Source organism: Martes martes (genome assembly GCF_963455335.1).
Source record: "Martes martes genome assembly, chromosome: 6".
NCBI classification, from domain to species: Eukaryota; Metazoa; Chordata; class Mammalia; order Carnivora; family Mustelidae; genus Martes; species Martes martes.
In genome coordinates, this window is record NC_137893.1 from 22946042 (window position 1) to 22964028 (window position 17987).

Here is a 17987-nt window from a genome sequence, read left to right on the forward strand (position 1 = left end):
ACTGCAGCTATAAAAATATTTGCCCAAGAAATCTGTAGATTTGATGATAGCCCACTTAAAGGTATACTGTCAAGAGAACCAGCTGTATCTTCTACAGACATCTTAGTTCAACTAGTTAGCTACCCAAATCTCATATTTCCTGGAATTCTTGTTGAATATATATTTAAAGTATGGGCCTAAAATATGTATCCCACTCAGAATCTTATTTACTATGGATGCTTCAAAACTTATAATGCAGACCAGCCAGAGTTTAAAACAAGGAATTGCTTTTCTACTTGTCTAATGAAATCTCACTTAATTAAAAAGATTATAAAAAACAAAAGGAGAATTTTTCTTATAAAAGCATTTGTGGGTTATAATTTAAGGTCACCAGACTGTATCTGTTAGAATGATGGTAGTATTTTTCTAACAGGTCAGATCTTGGCAACACAGGAACTCCTTAGATTGGAAAAGTAGTAATTATACACAGGTGGAAACTTAAATACTATCAATAAATACAGTGAAAAATCAGTGACAACTACTCTGCAGATCCAAATAAATCCAAATCTAAAGCAAGGCCTTTAAGAATTCATAAGTGGCATTATTCTTAAGACTGAGAAGAAAAAAGATACCTATATATTTTGCTAGTTCTGATAAAGAATAGAAATACTTACATACTCATTTGGTCCAGCTCATCCTGCATTGCCATCAAAAGTTCAGACAAACTGTCACCAATAGAAATGGAAATTTTTGAATCAGAAGGTTCAGCTTTACCCTGGGAAGTTGTTCTAAGAGGCTTGTAGAGACATGGAGGCTCAGTAACTTCAGGAAGTTTCTGACAGGTATGCGGCCCATAATGTTGCATCAATTGCAGGAGGCTTTGCATACTTGAATTCACAGAAGAGCTCGCACTGGCAGACTTTAGGGGAAAAGAAATAGCTAAGAACAACTTCAAATGACTCATGACATTTAAATAGCACTTAACAACAAAGCAGGAGTGGGTCTGAACAAGTACCTTCATTTTTCCCTTCTCACCTTCTCAGCCACAATAGGCAGTGATCCAAACATTGAATAAGTTTGCTGAGGTGGTCCTCCCTTTAAACATTTAGTTTTCTAAATATTGACAAAAAAGTAAACAAAAATTGTTTTAAAAGACATTTATGATATAACGAAGTCTCAAAATTCAACAGGAAACAATCTGATTAGAAAATAAGCAAAAAATGTGGATAGGCATTTCACTGAAGAGGTCACAGAGATGCCAATAAACACACAAAAAGATCTGCAACATCATTAGCCATTAGGAAAATGCAGGTTGCAATGAAATATCGCTATATACCTATCAGAATGGCCAAAATAAAGAACAGTAACAATACCAAATGCTGGCAAAGATGTGGAGAAGCCAGATCGCTCACACATGGTTTGTTGGAATATAAAATAATATAAACTTTCAAGGGGCGCCTGGGTGGCTCAGTGGGTTAAGCCACTACCTTCAGCTCAGGTCATGATCTCAGGGTTCTGGGATCGAGCCCCGCATCAGGCTCTCTGCTCAGCAGGGAGCCTGCATCCCCCTCTCTCTGCCTGCCTCTGTGCTTACTTGTGATCTCTCTGTCAAATAAATAAACAAAATCTTTAAAAAAAAATATATATATATATAAACTTTCAAAAATAATTTGACAGTTTCTTGTAAAACTAAATATGTGCTTATATGGTAAGTATATATGATGATTCTGCATTTACACTCTTGGACATTTAACCCAGAAAATGAAAACCAATGTTCACACAAAAACCTACACACAAATGTTCATAACAGCTTTATTTGTGATAGTCAAAAACTGAAATGAACCCAAATCTCCTTCAACTGGATCCAGCAAATACCAACACATGCCTTTTATTTCACTGTAGTATTTCACATTATGGATGTACTACAGCTTACTCACTGACAGCAATGCAGGATGAACTAGACCAAATGAGTACGTAAGTATCTTCATTCTTTATCAGAAAAAGTAGCAAGATATATAGGTATCTTTTTTCTTCTCAGTCTTTAGAACAATGCCACTTATGAATTCTTAAAAGACCTTGCTTAGATTTGGATTTATTTGGATCTGCAGAGTAGTTGTCACTGATTTTTCACTGTATTTATTGATAGCATTTAAGTTTCCACCTGTGTGTAATTACTACTTTTCCGATCTAAGGGGTTTCTGCGTTCCCAAGATCTGAACTGATAGATAAATATTACTGTTATTCTAACAGATACGGTCTGGTGACCTTAAGTTATATAAAGCTGCTTCTAGGATCTATTGTGTTATCATCTGTTGTGTCGTTTAGTGCCTCTTTTATAAAATATTGCAGAATACATTTCTATAAGAGTTTAGTACTAGGGGCAGCTTGAGGGAGGCCTTGGTCCCTCTGTGCCTGTGTCTGGTAGAGCTGGTGTGAGATGAAGAGACGATCCTTCCCTGTGCAGCCTTTGAGCACACACTGAGACAGTGGGGAGCCAGACGAAAGGCACAGGTTATGGCACTGAAGCGGATTAATAAGGAACTTAGTGATTCGGTCCATAACCCTCTAGCATAATATTCTGCAGGTCCAGCTGGGGATGATACCTTTCATTAGCAAGCCACAATCATGGAACCTAATGACAGCCCTTATCAAGGTGGTGTATTCTTTTTGACAGTTTGTTTTCCTATAGTCTACTCCTTCAAACCACCTAAGGTTGCATTTCCAACAAGAATTTATCAGCCATATATTAACAGTAATGGTAGCTATTTGTCTCAATGTTCTAAGACCACAGTGATGTGCTGCTTTAACTATTTCTAAAATTCTTTCATCCATTTGTTCACTGTTACGTGACCCCCTAGTCTCAGAGATTGCATGGTTCTATAAAACAGAGATAAGTACAACAGAGTATCTTGGAAATGGACCCAGAAGTAGGTCATGTGATGCTACCGTAAGGTCAGAATAACCTGCATTATAGCTGGAATAAAATTTAAACTACTGTTCCTTTTTTGATTTTCTTATCCAGCTTATCCTTGTCAGACTTTTATTTTTTGTTTATTTCCCTCCATTCATTCACATGCTCATCTGACAAAGACTTGAGTTCCTCCAGCTTTAGACAATAACTGCTTTTAAAAACTACAAGATATTTATAAAACAAGAGTTGCCCAAGATTCAGAATTAAAAAAAAAAAAAAATTTATTTATTTATTTATTTATTTCGGGGGGAGTTATACAGAGGGAGAGGGAGAGAATCTCAAGCGGATTGCACCAAGCACTGCACCTGACACGGGACTCCATTCCACGACCCTGAGATCATGACCTGAGATGAAATTGGGTGACACTCAACTGACTGAGACACCCAGACACCCCCAAGATTCAGAATTTTGTTAAAAATGGAACGTGTATTATTTGGCCGGTGTCTTCACTCTAACTTGGTTACGAGATGAAAACCATTCCTCACTGCTCTAATGTGCTGAAGAAATCATCGGGGGGGACGGAAATGGATGCCCAGTTGTCATAGCAGAGCAAGAAACATTAATCAAGCATCCATTCTTTAGCCTTCCGCCAAGAGAGATTTGGGTTCCACAATATACTTTATGCTCATAACTGCTATGACTGGAGAATTGGTATTAATTTATAGCATCAGCAGAACAGAAACTATGATGTATTTTATGCAGGTTAATAATGGAATGATAAGTTCTTGTTTTACAGAGAATGGAAACTGGAAGTCAAATACTCTATGCATTCCAAAACAGAGTCTCAAATATTTTTTTAATTTTTATTTAATTTAAATTATTAGGAGGCTTGGAGCTCATAGTTAATCTACCTTCTAATAAACTGTTTAATATAGCACTGAGGAAATGATGAAAGTTGTCAATGGATCAGTGATCAACTAATAGCTCTGCTGGTAACTTAATTTATTTTTCTAGCAATAAAGTTGCACAAATCAAAAAAAATAGTTTAGTACTAGGTCTATCTTTCTAGAAAAATTGGAATGCTTATTGTTGTTGCACAAATATACCTACTGTCACATGGTCTTTTTTGCTTTGGTTGTCAAGTAAACTCAAAACTAGGTTTTGTCTGGGGCACTTGGGTGGCTTGGTTGATTAAGCATCTTCCTTCGGCTTAGGTCATGATCCCACGGTCCTGGGATCAAGTCCCGCTGCAGGGAGCCCGCTTCTCCCTCTGCCTGCTCTGCCTGCTGCTTCCCATGCTTGTGCTCCCTCTCTCTCTGAGAAATCAACAAATACAATCTTAAAAAAAAACCAAATAACCAACCTAGGTTTTGTGCTCAACCGCTGATACTTTCTTTAACTAGATTTTATGGAATTTTCTATCCTCAAACCTAAAACCACTCAACTTATTTTTATTCACATTTCAAAGCACTATTCCATGTGTTTTATTATAAATCTCTTCAAATTCTTTTTGGAAATGGATAGGTATAAATATTTAAAAAGTAAAGAAATAAGCATTAGCAAATAAGAATGAAGTATCTACATACCTTCAAAGACTTCTTCTTTTCCTTAGAGTATTTTGGATTTGATACTGAAGACATTAAAATTCTGTTGATTTCAAGTCCAGTTTGAAGCTACAATATTAAAGAAAAAGCTTTATACAACTGATTTTTACGGAACTTCTTCAAAAACATTATAATAAGAAATCAAGTTTCAGTTTATGAAGACAAAATGCTTGGGGCGTCTGGGTTGGTCATCTTGGTCGTCTTATGAAGACAAAATGCTTGGGCGTCGTCTTGGTCGTCTTATGAAGACAAAATGCTTAGGCGTCTTGGCTCAGTTGGTTGAGCACCTGGCTTAGGTCATGATGTCATGGTCATGAGATCAAGCACCATGTCAGGCTCTGTGCTCAGCGCTGAGCCTGCTTAAGACTCTGTCTCCGTCCCCTTTCACAACTCATGTGCTCTCGCTCTAAAATAAGTAAACAATATCTTTTTTTTTTTTTTTAAGTGCTTTTTGATAAAAAAAAAAGAAAACCCCAGGGTGCCTTGGTGGCTCAGTTGATTAAGCATCTACCTTCAGCTCAGGTCATGATCCCAGAATCATGGGATCCAGTCCCACATGGGGCTCCCTGCTCAGCAGGGAGTCTGCTTCTCCCTCTGACCCTCCCCCCTCTCATGGTCACTCTCTCTCTGAAATAAATAAATAAAATCTTAAAAAGAAAAGAAAGGAAAGGAAAGAAAAGAGAAAAGAAAACGCCAAATGCTATTTTTTGTATGTGAAAGCTACTAAGTCTATCGGTAATTGTAATGATTTTCTGCTTATAAAATAATACATTAACACATATAAATCAATCAAATTGAAAACAATCTGTATCAGGTATTATCATATATATATGTATATATACATACATATGTGTGTGTGTGTGTGTGTGTCAGAATTTCAAAAGACTACAAGACTTCTTTTGGCAGTGCATCCAAGTATGGTCGGTTACTGATAATCTCATTATTATAGCAAAAAGAGACAAAACAAACAAGCTAGGAAGCAGAAATTATAGTCTAAAATATAGTCTACAGATAATGAAAACAAAGTATAATGAAACATATGTAGTTGACTGAGATAAATGAAATAATGCTCTATTTACTTCAGATGCTTTGTCTTGAAACAGCTTACGCTGATGTTCTTCTTCCTTAAGTTTTTCCTCTAAATGTTTAATCTTGTCCTGCAAAAGAACAAAAAATCAGATTCTTATATAAAAACTAGAGCCAAATAGCCTTTGTTCTTTTTCCACATAGAGTCTTCAAGTCTTGATTCTTAGTAGTTGAGCAAATTAAAGCAGAAAGTCAGAAAAAGAAATGTCAAAAGATACTATGATTTTTCTCGGCTTTCTTCCTATGCTTCTTTACCTGCTATTACATATAAGAAGAATAAAGGAAAAGCAAAGAATGTACATGCAAAGACATTATTAATTTCTAGCAACAAAACTATAATGATGAAGTTTTGGGGGGTATTAAATGTCTAGAAGTTCAAATGATCATAGTCTTGGGTCTCAGTGTTTCATTCAAAACATAGACAAATCACGAGAAATGTCTACTGTGTGCATATTATTAAGGGTGCAGCTATTGACGGAGGGAAGGGATAGGAAGACATAGAAATATAAGATATGGACTACATCAAAATAAAGTTTCTGCACAGTGAAGGAAACAATCAATAAAACTAAAAGGCAACCTATGGAATGGGAGAAGATATTTCCAAATGACATATCTGATAAAGGGTTTGTAAAATAATATAAATATATAATATATTTTATAATATATATTATATTATATATTTATATTATTTATATTATAATATAATATATAATATATTATATATATAAATGTAATATAAAATAATATAAAGAACTTACAAAACTCAACACCCCCAAGACATGGATAGAAGACAAAGACATCTTTCTGAAGAAGACATCCTGATGGCCAACAGATACTCAACATCACTGATCATCAGGGATATACAAATCAAAACTACAATGAGCCATCACCTCATACCTGTCAAAATGGCTAAAATCAACAACATAAGAAACAACAGGTATAGGCAAGAATGGGATGGTGAGAAAGGAGACCCCTTGTGCACTGTTGATGGGAATGCAAACTGGTACAATCACTGTGAAAATCAGTACAGAAGTTCTTCAAAGTCAAAAATAGAGGTACCCTATGATCCAGCAATCACACGACTAGGTATTTACCCAAAGGATACAAAAATACTAATTCAAAGGGATACATGCACCCTGATGTTTATAGCAGCATTATCTACAATAGCCAAACTATGGAAGTAGCTCAATTGTCCACCAACTGATGAAGGGATAAAGAAGATGTGTGTATAGGTGCGCCTGGGTGGCTCAGTGGGTTAAAGCCTCTGCCTTCCTCACGGGTCATGAGCCCGGAGCCCCGCATCGGGCTCTCTGCTCAGCGGGGAGCCTGCTTCCTCCTCTCTCTCTGCTTGCCTCTCTGCCTACTTGTGATCTCTGTCTGTCAAATAAATAAATAAAATCTTAAAAAAAAAAAAGAAGATGTGTGTATATATTGCCATATATAAATATATATTTATTCAATGAACCATAACTCAGCCATAAAAAGTAATGAAATCTTGCCATTTACAATGACATGGATGGAATAAGAAAGTTTTAAATACCAAAGGGCAAATACACCACAAGGTAACATGAGAAAAGTTGGCAATGATTTTTGCAAGACAGAAAGTAGATAGGTGACCTCCAACCTTACTTTGAAGGCAGAAAGAGCTGAAATTTCACTAGAGAGTATAATGCTAAGCAAAATAACTAAGTCAGAGCAACACAAATACCACATGATTTCACTCACATTTGGAATTTAAGAGACAAATGAGCAAAGGGGAAAAAAGAGAAAAAGAGAGACATATCAAGAAGCAGACCCTCAACGGGCGCCTGGGTGGCTCAGTGGGTTAAGCCTCTGCCTTCAGCTCAGGTTATGATCTCAGGGTCCTGGGATCAAGTCCCACATCAGGCCCTCTGCTTGGTGGGAAGCCTGCTTCCCCTCTCTCTCTGCCTGTCGCTCTGCCTACTTGTGATCTCTCTCTCTCTGTGTCAAATAAATAAATAAAAATCTTTAATAAAGGCAAAAAAAAAAAAGAAACAGACTCTTAACTATAGAGAACAAACTGATGGTTACCATAAGGAAGGTGGGTGGGGGGATGAGTTAAATAAGGATGGGGATTAAAGACTATACTGGTTGTGATGAGCACCAGGTGATACACGGAACTGCTGATTCAGTCTATTATATACCTGAAACTAATGTTACACTGTATGTTTACTGAAATTTTTTTCAAAGATTTATTTATTTACTTGAGAGAGAGAGAGAGAGTGGGATCAGGAGGAGAGGTGGAGAAAGAGAGAAAGAATTCTAAGCCGACTCCCCATTGAATGCCAGAGCCCCATATGGGGCTCGATCACATGACCCTGAGATCATGACCTGAGCTGAAACCAAGAGTTGGACACTCAATCAACTGAGCCACCCAGGTGCCCCCTCTAACTGGAATTTAAATAAAAACTTTAAAAAAAATTGTGTAACAACATATGGCGATAGATATTAACTAGACTTACTGTGATGACCATTTTGTAAAATATACAAATATAAAAAAATACAAATACCAAATCATTATGTTGTACATCTGAAACTAATATAATGCTCTATGTCAATTTTACCTCAATTAAAAAAAGATGGAAAAAAAAAAAGAAACATAAGATATGTTCCTTGTTGCTTGAGAGCTTATACTGTACTTAAGGAAACAATAGTAACATACCTGAAATAAACAACAAAACAATGAGTATAATTTGACTCAGACCATGTATACACTTACACATATAAGTACTTCATCTTATATCCATTGTATGGTTCAGAATTTGAGGACAGTTACCATTTCAAAGGGAGAGCTCCCTGAGTGTTGGAGAACTCAAGGAAGGCTTCATAGCAGAAGCAAGACCTGGAGAAAGTCCTATGAAATGGATAAAATGTGGGTTGAAATAGGAGAGGGCATTTCAGGGGGGATCGAGGATAGATTTAACTGCAAGTGGTGAAAGATGATCTTTTCAACACCCTTTAGGCAAATTATCTGACAAATGAAAATGTTCTGCCATTTCAAAAGAAGCCAAAATTACAATTTTACATCAAAAGGCAAGCTCATTCATGCCATGACAGAATAGATTAAATTTTTATCTCCACAGGCAGAAATTCATATGTGGATTACTAAGAGCTATTAAAGAAGTTTTATAAATCAGATTTACTGTATATTCACATATAGGGCTTAACACTTGCTTAACACTAAAGATTTATTCCTGGCATCATCACTTCAAAGAAATAAGTGGAAGCTTACCTCAGCAGTTTTCTGAGTGGTTGTAAGTTTAAAACATTCTTTTTCTAAGACATCAAGCTTTTCAAGTTTTGCTTGCAGCTTCCTATGATCTTGTTCTTTTTCCCTTTGAAGCTGGGCCTGGAAAGGATAAAAACAAAACCTGAATTTGGCAGGTGATGCCAATGGCTCAAAAATAATACAATTTCTGAGAATTAAAGCATGATAAATCTGTCATAAGAAGCACGTATGTACATGTACATATTTTAGGTAATTATGAGTAAAAAAGAAAATCAAATACTTTTAAAGAACAAACATATAAAAAAAGATAAGCTATATTAGCATTAATGGAACATACTCTTCTATGCATGTTTATATAACATTTCTACTACGGAAAACATCAACAGAAATCTATATTAAATTTTTAAGGTGACCAAACCTATACACAGAAAAGCAGCTATCAGAGGAATAAAGCATATAGAGAAACTGGAGAGAAGGAAAGTTATACATATATTTTCACACCTATACACAGTTTTCTAATGGTATTTATTACCACATTAATGCAATGTGTTAATAATAGGGACAACTGTGAGAGGGCAGCAGGTATATGAAAACTCTCTGTACTATCTGCTCAATTTTCTATAAACTTAATACTGTCCTAAAGAATAAAGTCTATTAAAAAAAAACTGAAACAATCAAACAGTCTTGGTGACCTGTGATCTAACATTCAAATGGTGTTACAGAATGAAAGAAGAGCGAAGTCAGACAGGAATAATTATTTGAAGGATAATGGCTAAGAATGTTCCAAATTTGATGAAAAATATTAACTGACAGATTCAATAATAATAATAAATTTAAAAATCCAAGCAGAACAAATACAAAAACACCCACATTTGGACACATTGTTATCAAATTGTTGAAAACCAGTGATAAAGGAAAAACCTTAAAAGCAGCCTGAGAAATGATGGTACCTTATGCACAGCAGAATGAAGATAAGTATTCTCATTAGAAACTACGAAATCCAGGGGCACCTGGGCGGCTCAGTGGGTTAAGCCTCTGTCTTCAGCTCGGGTCATGATCTCAGGGTCCTGGGATCGAGCCCCACATCGGGCTCTCTGCTCAGCAGAGAGCCTGCTTCCCCCCCCCCCCCCCGCCCTCTGCCTGCCTCTGCCTACTTGTGATCTCTCTGTCAAATAAATAAATAAAATCTTAAAAAAAAAAAAAAGAAACTATGAAATCCAGAAGACAACTTTGACCACACCTTTAATGTGCTGAGAGAAAAAAGCTGAAAACTAGAATTTTATATGCAGTGAAAATATCCTTCACCAATAATGGTGAAATAAAGACTTTTCCAGAAAAATAGATGCTAAGAGAATTCCCAGCATATTTGTAAAGGAAGTACTTCAGCCTTAAGGAAATGACACCAGACATAAAATCAAATCTACACAAAGAAATAAAAAATACTAGAAATGGTAAAAATGTGAAAAGATACATATTTCAACTTATTTAGCTTTTCTTTAAAGGGTAATTAACCTTTAAAGCAGAAATAATTATGATGTCTTGTGGGTTTTACAAAAAAGCAGAATTAAATGTATGGAAGCTGTAGATCAAAGGGGGACAAATGGAAGCATACTTTAGTGAGGATGGTGCATTATACTGAGATGTTTTAATACTAATTCATGGAAGAGTGTGGTAAGTTAAGAATACATATTTTAACCTGTACAGCAGCTACTAAAAAGAAGGAGGAGGAGAGAATTACCAGAGGACAAGAAGAAGTCAATAAAATTTAAAAAGAAATCACTAGAGAAGTTAGAAAATATTTTTAGCTGAATGATAATGAAAATACAAAATATCAAAATCTGTGGGATGCAGGTAAAGCAATTTAGGGAGAACTCGATAACTTTCATCATAAAATGCAACATTTAGAAGAAAGAATAAAAGTATTAAAATCAATCAACTAAACTTCCAACATACAAAGGTAGGGGGAGAAAAGCAAATTAAACCCTATATAAGTAGAAGGAAAGAAAAATAAAGTAGAAATCAACTAAGTAGGAAATAAAAAATTAAAAAGGTTGCTTTTTTAAAAAAAAAGTTAATCAAAGTGAGAGTAGAAAAATAATTTTAAAAAGGAAAATTATAAATTAGCAATATCAGAAATGAAAGGGGGTACATCTCTAAAGACACAAAAAGAAAAACGAAAATCCAAGTAGCCTATACCTGTTAAAAAAAAAAAACAAAAAACTGAGTTCATAATCTAAAAACAGTCCACAAAGTAAACAGCAGTCCCAGATAGCTTCTATCAAATTTGAATTCTATCACACACTTAAGGAAGAAATAATGCTAATCTTACACAAGGTCTTTCAGAAAACAGGAGAAAGAATCTTCCCAACTAATTTTATGAAAAACAAATAAACAAATCATGGCACATCTGTATAACAAAATCTAGACAGCAATAAAAAGTAAAAAACTATTTATATATACAACAACATGGTTTAATCTAAAAAGCTTTATGCTAAACAAGAGAGTACATTGTCTATGATTCAATTATATAAAACTCTAGGACAGGCAAAAACTCTAAGGTAAAAGTAAGTCAGAATAGCAGTTGCCTTGTTGGGAAGTAGAGCAGCAAATATCTTGACAGAGATTTATCAGAGAATTTCTGTTATCTGGTATGGCTATGGATTGTATGAGTACATCTATTTATCAATAATCACTGAACGTTCCACTTATGATCTCTGGTGCTCGCTTCGGCAGCACATATACCACTTATGATCTCTGCATTTCACCATATAAAAATTATACCTCAAAAAAATATTATACCTCAATAAAAAACATTTAAAGAATGGTTGAAAGTCACTGATCTACAATATTTAGCTAGATAGAAATTTCTAGGTTAGTTCATAAGATAAAATACAACATACTTTATAATATTATTATTATATAATAAGTTATATTTTATCGTCTGTACTTTACGAAGTGGTTGCTCTTCTACTTGTTGCACCCTTATTTATAAGTAAAACCCAGAATTACCAGGTTTATAGGTTTTTTTCCAATCTGGTGGATGTGAAGTAGTTCCTTGTTGTGCTGTTATTTTGCATTTTCCTAGTTACTAAATGGGAATGACAATTCTTCTATAAATATATGACCATTTGCAACATCTTTTTTCCTGCAAAATGCCTCTTCATAACTGGGCCCATTTTCTTACTGTTTTGTTACTTTTTATATCTTGTTAAGAAATTGTTCTCCATGCCAAGGTCATCAAGACATTGTTCTGCATTTGCTTTTTAAAAATTACAAAATTTTGTCTTTTACGTGTAAATCTTTAATCCACCTAGAATTGATTTTGTGTATGATGTAAGATTGGGATCCAATTTCATTTTTTTTTCCCCTCACATAGCTAACCAGTTTTCCTAAAACAACTTATTGAAGTCTGTCTTTCCCCCATTGATCTGCAAATGGCATTCTTGTTGTTTTTTTCCATGTGAGTTTGTTTCTGAGTATATTCTATTCGATTATTCTGCTTTGTCTATCCATACAAATATATTAATTTTGTTAGAGTTACAATCTATTTCAATATGTAGTAGAGCAGGACCTTATTCTTCAGAATAGTTTTGCTATTCTTGGACCTTTGCTTTTCCCTATAAATCTTAGAGTCAACTTCTATAGTTCCTGGAAAAAAACCTATTAAATACTTGACCCATTAAAATCCAGTATTGATTGGTACTGTTACCCATTTCCAAAACAATCAAAAACCTTACAATACTTGGTATTTTTTTCATTTTTTAATTTATTTTTAAGTGATCTCAACACCCAACATAGGGCTTGAACTCAGAACCAAGAGTTGCATGCTCTTCTAACTGCGCCAGCCAGGTGCCCCAAAACCTTACAACACTTTAAACTACATTTACCCCTTCCTAATTTATAAGCTGTTGTCTTCATTAATTTTAAACCTTTATATATCTTTAAGCCACATAATGTTTTATGTGGCTTATTTTATACAATATTCACTTAGATTTACATACACCTACACGCACCTACACACCATCTTTGCTGCCCTTATTTCTTTCCTGCATCTCTGACCTGCACCTCCATCTAAGATACTTTTCCTTTTGTCTGAATAATGTCCTTTAGTGTTTCCTTTAGAACAGATCTCCTGGTAACAAATAATCTCGGTCTTTGTTAGTTTTTAAATGTTTTTATTTCATCTTTCTTTCTTTCTTTCTTTTTTTTAAATTTTATTTATTTGAGAGAGAGAGTGCACATGTGTGAGAGAGAACGGGGGCGGGCGGGCAGAGGGAGAAGGAGAAGCAGTCTCCCCACTGAGCAGGGAGCCTGTCATAGGGCTCAGTGACTTGAGTTCAAGGCAGACGCTTAACTGACTGAGCCACCCCGGTGCCCCTCATTTTTCTTTCTTTCTTTTTTTTTTTTTTTTTAAAGATTTTATTTATTTATTTGACAGAGAGAGAAATCACAAGTAGGCAGAGAGGCAGGCAGAGAGAGAAAGGGAAGCAGGCTCCCCGCTGAGCAGAGAGCCTGATATGGGGCTCAATCCCAGGACCCTGAGATCATGACCTGAGCCAAAGGCAGAGGCTTTAACCCACTGAGCCACCCAGGTGCCCCCTCATTTTTATTTCTAAAAGATATTTTCCCCAGATTTAGGACTTTTAGATTGGTAGGTATTTCCTTTTACTACTTAACTGTATCATCCATTGTCTTATGAATTCAGTACTTTGAGAAGTCAATTGTCACTTTAATTCTTGTCCTTTTGAATGTAATCTTTTTCCCCCACCAGCTTTTAAAATTTTATGCTTGTCTTATTATTCATTATGAGGTATCTAGGTATATATTTCTTTTCATTTATACTGATTTAGTTTTATAGGTTTTGTGGGATTGGTTTTCTTGAATCTGTGGTGTGATTTTTTTAATCCATTTTGGAAAATTCTCAGTCACTATCTATTCAAATAGTGCTTCTGTGCCATTTTCTCTCCTTTCCTGGTGGAACTCCAATTACACTTAAGTTTGACCTTCTCACTCTAACTTACGCCTCTTGCTCTCTCTTCTCAATTTACTTTCATTTCACCTCTTTGTTGATGTGGATGATTTTGCCTTCCAGTTCACTAATTATCTCTTCCAATCAACCGTTAGATCCATGCATTCAGTTCTAGATTTCATATACTATATTTTTCCAGTTCCATAATTTTTATTTGGTTCTCTCTCAAATCTGCTCTGCCTTTTTGGTTTCCAATGCTTTCCTGAAAATGTCAATCCTGTCTTTTATCTCCTTAATTATAACAAGCATAATTATTATATTTTTAAAGATTTTATTTATTTATTTGAGAGAGAGAACAAAAGAGTGAGTGAAAGGGGTGGTGGGGGGTGGGAGAGGGAGAGAATCTCAAGCAGACTCCATGCTGAGTGCAGAGCCCACACAGGGATGGATCTCATAACACTGAGATCATGACCTGAGCTGAAACGAAGAGTTGAACACTTAACTGACTGACCCACCTGAGTGCCCCAAGCATAATTATTTTAAAGTCTGTGTGTTTTAAAGCTAGCACCCAGCTGGAAATAACTTGTAAGAGTGCTTATATAGTCTGTTATGTATGTTATTTCTTTTCATAGTGTCTCTTTTTCTTCAAGTAAAACTTATTTAAATTCTAGCTAACATACTATGTTCTATTAATTTCAAGCATACAACAGTGATTCAACACTTCCAGGCATCATCACAACAAATGTGCTCCTTAATCCCCAACACCTATTGAACCCATCTCCCCACCTACCTTCCTTCTGGTAACCATCAGTTTGTTCCCTATAGTTAAGAGTCTGTTTCCTGATTTGTCTCTTTCTCTTTTTTTCCTTTTGCTTGTCTCTTAAATTCTGCATATGAGTGAAATCATATGGTATTTGTCTTTTTCTGACTGATTTATTTTGCTTAGCATTACACTCTCTAGTTCCATCCATGTCATCGAAAATGGCAAGACTTTATTCTTTTTTATGGCCAAGTAACGGTCCACATTCATTTTATCCATTCATCAGTCAATGGACACTTGAGCTATTTCACATAGTTTGGCTATTATAGATAATGCTGCTATAAACATCAGGGTGCATGTATCCCTTTGAATTAGCATTTTTGTATCCTTTGGGTAAATACCTAGTAGTGTGATAGCTGGATCGTAGGGTACCTCTATTTTTGACTTTTTGAGGAAGTTCTATACTGATTTCCACGGTGACTGCACCAATTTGCATTCCCACCAACAGTACACAAAGGGTCCCCTTTCTCACCATCCCCATCCTTGCCAACACCTGTTGTTTCTTATGTTGTTGATTTTAGCCATTTTGACAGGTATGAGGTGATAACTCATTATGGTTTCGATTTCTATATCCCTGATGATCAGTGATGTTGAGTATCTTTTCACGTGTCTGTTGGCCGTCAGGATGTCTTCTTCAGAAAAATGTCTATTCATGTCTTCTACCCATGTTTCAATTGGATTATTTGTTTTGGGGGTGTTGAGTTTTGTAAGTTCTTTATATTATTTTGGATACTAACCCTTCATCAGATATGTCATTTGGAAATATATTCTCCCATTCTGTAGGTTGCCTTTTAGTTTTGTTGATTGTTTCCTTTGCCATGAAGTTTTTTATTTTGATGAAGTCCCAATAGTTTATTTTTGCTTTTGTCTCTCCTGCCTCAGGAGACGTATCTAGAAAGAAGTTGCTACAGCCAACGTCAAAGAGGTTATTGCCTGTGTTCTTCTCTAGGATTTTAATGGTTTCCTGTCTCAAACATAGGTCTTTAATCCATTTTGAATTTATTTTTGTGTATGGTGTAAAAAAGTGGTCCAGTTTCATTCTTTTTGTATGTTGCTGTCCAGTTTTCTCAACACCATTTGTTGAAGAGACTGTCTTTTTTCCATTGGATAGTCTTTCCCAGTTTGTTTTTAGATTAATTGACCATATAGTTGTGGGTTTGTTTCTGGGTTTTCTAATCTGTTCCACTGATACATGTCTATCTTTGTGCCAGTACTATACTGTTTTGATCCCTACAAAAGCTTTGTAATATAACTTCAGTCCAGAACTGTGATGCCTCCAGCCTTGCTTTTCTTTTTCAAGATGCTTTGGCTATTTGGGGTCTTTTTGGTTCCGTACACATTGTAGGATTGTTTGTTCTAGCTTTGTGAAAAATGCTGTTAGTATTTTGTTAAGAGATTGCATTAAATGTGTTGATTGTTTTGGGTAGTATAGACATTTTAACAGTATTTGTTCTTCCAATCCATGAACATGGAACATTTTTCCACTTCTTTGTGTCTTCTTCAATTTCTTTCATCAGTGTTCCAGCAAGGAAGAAGTAAAACTTTCACTATTTATATAGATGACATGATACTGTATATAGAAAACCTTAAAGACTCTACAGAAACACTGCTAGAACTGATAAATGAATTCAGTGAAGTTGCAGGATATAAAATCAATGTACAGAAATTGATTGGATTTCTTTCTTTTTTAAAAATGTTTTTATTTAAGTAGGCTATATATCCAATGTGAAGCCCCATGTGGGGCTTGAACTCACAACTCTGAGATCAAGACCTGAGCTGAGATCAAGAGTTGAACACTCAACTGACTGAGCCACCGACATATACATTTCTGTATACCAATAATGAAGCAGTAACAGAAAGAGAAATAAAGGAATAAATGCCATTTACCATTGCACCAAAAACAATAACAGGAATAAACAAACAAGTGAAAGAACTGTACTCTGAAAACTGTAAAACACTAATGAAAGCAATTTTCATAGTGTCTTAACTCCAGCTGCCTGGTTATGTCTGATTGAAAGTTATTCCTGTGTTAAAGAAATGTTTATAGGAAAAAAAAAAAAGAAATGTTTTTTTTTTTTTAAAGATTTTATTTATTTATTTGACAGAGATCACAAGTAGGCAGAGAGGCAGGCAGAGAGAGAGAGGAGGAAGCAGGCTCCCCGCAGAGCAGAGAGCCCGATGCGGGGCTCGATCCCAGGACCCTGGGATCATGACCTGAGCCGAAGGCAGAGGCTTAACCCACTGAGCCACCCAGGCGCCCCAAAAGAAATGTTTTTAAGAATAATTTGAGGTCCCCAGGAACATTAGCTATCCAGGATCACTTTAATTCCACTTTAGGGCATAAGATTTTCCGGATTACTCTGATATAGTTATAATTTGGGTTGTTTTCTTTCTTGTTCACCTTTACAAAGCATTCAGAGCACAGGAAAATTATCAGAGTTCCTACTCTTTTTTTTTTTTTTAAGAGTTCCTACTCTTGATAGGCCCTGGAATCTAACTTCAATTTCTTAAGCCCCATAGCTTTAAAAGCATTATTTAGGGGCACCTGGGTGGCTCAGTCAGCTAAGTCTTCCACTCAGGTCATGATCTCAGGGTCCTGGGATCAAGCCCAGCATCAGGTTCCCTGCTCAATGGGGAGTCTGTTTCACCCTCTCCCTCTGCTCCTCCCCACTTCATGTGCCATCTCTCTCTTTCTCTGCTCTCTTTCAAAAAATAAATAAAATCTTAAAAAAAAAAAAGAAAAGAAAAAAGCATTATTTAGCCTCTCAATGGACTCTTCTGGAATCAGAAATTCCCTGAGAAGGATGGGGCCTGAAATCACATTCTCTGGAGGCCAACCTCTTTGGATTTAAGCACACACATAGATTTTGAATTGGTGATTTCCATGACTTCATTAATTCTACAATGCCTTTACGTATTTTTCCCTTTTCATCCTCCCTCCCTGTCTCTCTTTCTTCCTTTCTTCTCTTTTTTCCTTCCTTCCTTCCTCTTTAATATCCTGTCCAGTGTTTCGTGTTTTCTTCTACAGAAAGCTTGGTCCAAATGACCTACTCTGCTTCACTGTAAGTGGAAATCTCCTCAATATAGCTTTCTATCCTAATTAAGATTATAACACAATTTTCTCATGAAAATAAGAAAAATATTCTTTAAAAACACATTAAATGATATTATATTCCTATAGAAATGTGTTTACCTGTTGTTCTAGGATCATATTCTTCTCTCGTTCTACATTGAGAACCATTCTCTTTGTATATTCTAGTTGTTTCTCTAGAAGAGTACAGCGAGACTGAGCTGAGCTTAATTGTATAGTAATATCTGTGAAAAAGAAAAAGTAATAATGTCTGGATTATCACATAGATCAGAGATTT

The 17987-nt window shown here is 35.5% G+C and overlaps 1 protein-coding gene and 1 pseudogene across 7 annotated transcripts in view; one reads left to right on the top strand and one right to left on the bottom strand.

Annotated features, from left to right (window-relative positions):
* Positions 1-17987, bottom strand: part of CEP57L1 (centrosomal protein 57 like 1) — a 72228-nt gene that overhangs the window by 4005 nt on the left and 50236 nt on the right. For 5 of the 6 annotated variants that reach the window (XM_080807169.1, XM_080807170.1, XM_080807171.1 and 2 more), the window contains 6 exons: positions 17813-17934; positions 8834-8950; positions 5574-5651; positions 4477-4563; positions 1015-1092; positions 654-898 (listed from right to left, as the gene is read on the bottom strand). In XM_080807169.1, coding sequence (XP_080663295.1) covers positions 654-898; positions 1015-1092; positions 4477-4563; positions 5574-5651; positions 8834-8950; positions 17813-17934 — 727 coding nt within the window. The remainder of the gene's footprint in view (positions 1-653; positions 899-1014; positions 1093-4476; positions 4564-5573; positions 5652-8833; positions 8951-17812; positions 17935-17987) is intronic. The other variant, XM_080807173.1, reaches the window with a different exon arrangement.
* Positions 2494-2910, top strand: LOC308345210 (ubiquitin-conjugating enzyme E2 D3-like; annotated as a pseudogene). The gene has a single exon. The product of its transcript is annotated as a ubiquitin-conjugating enzyme E2 D3-like (transcript).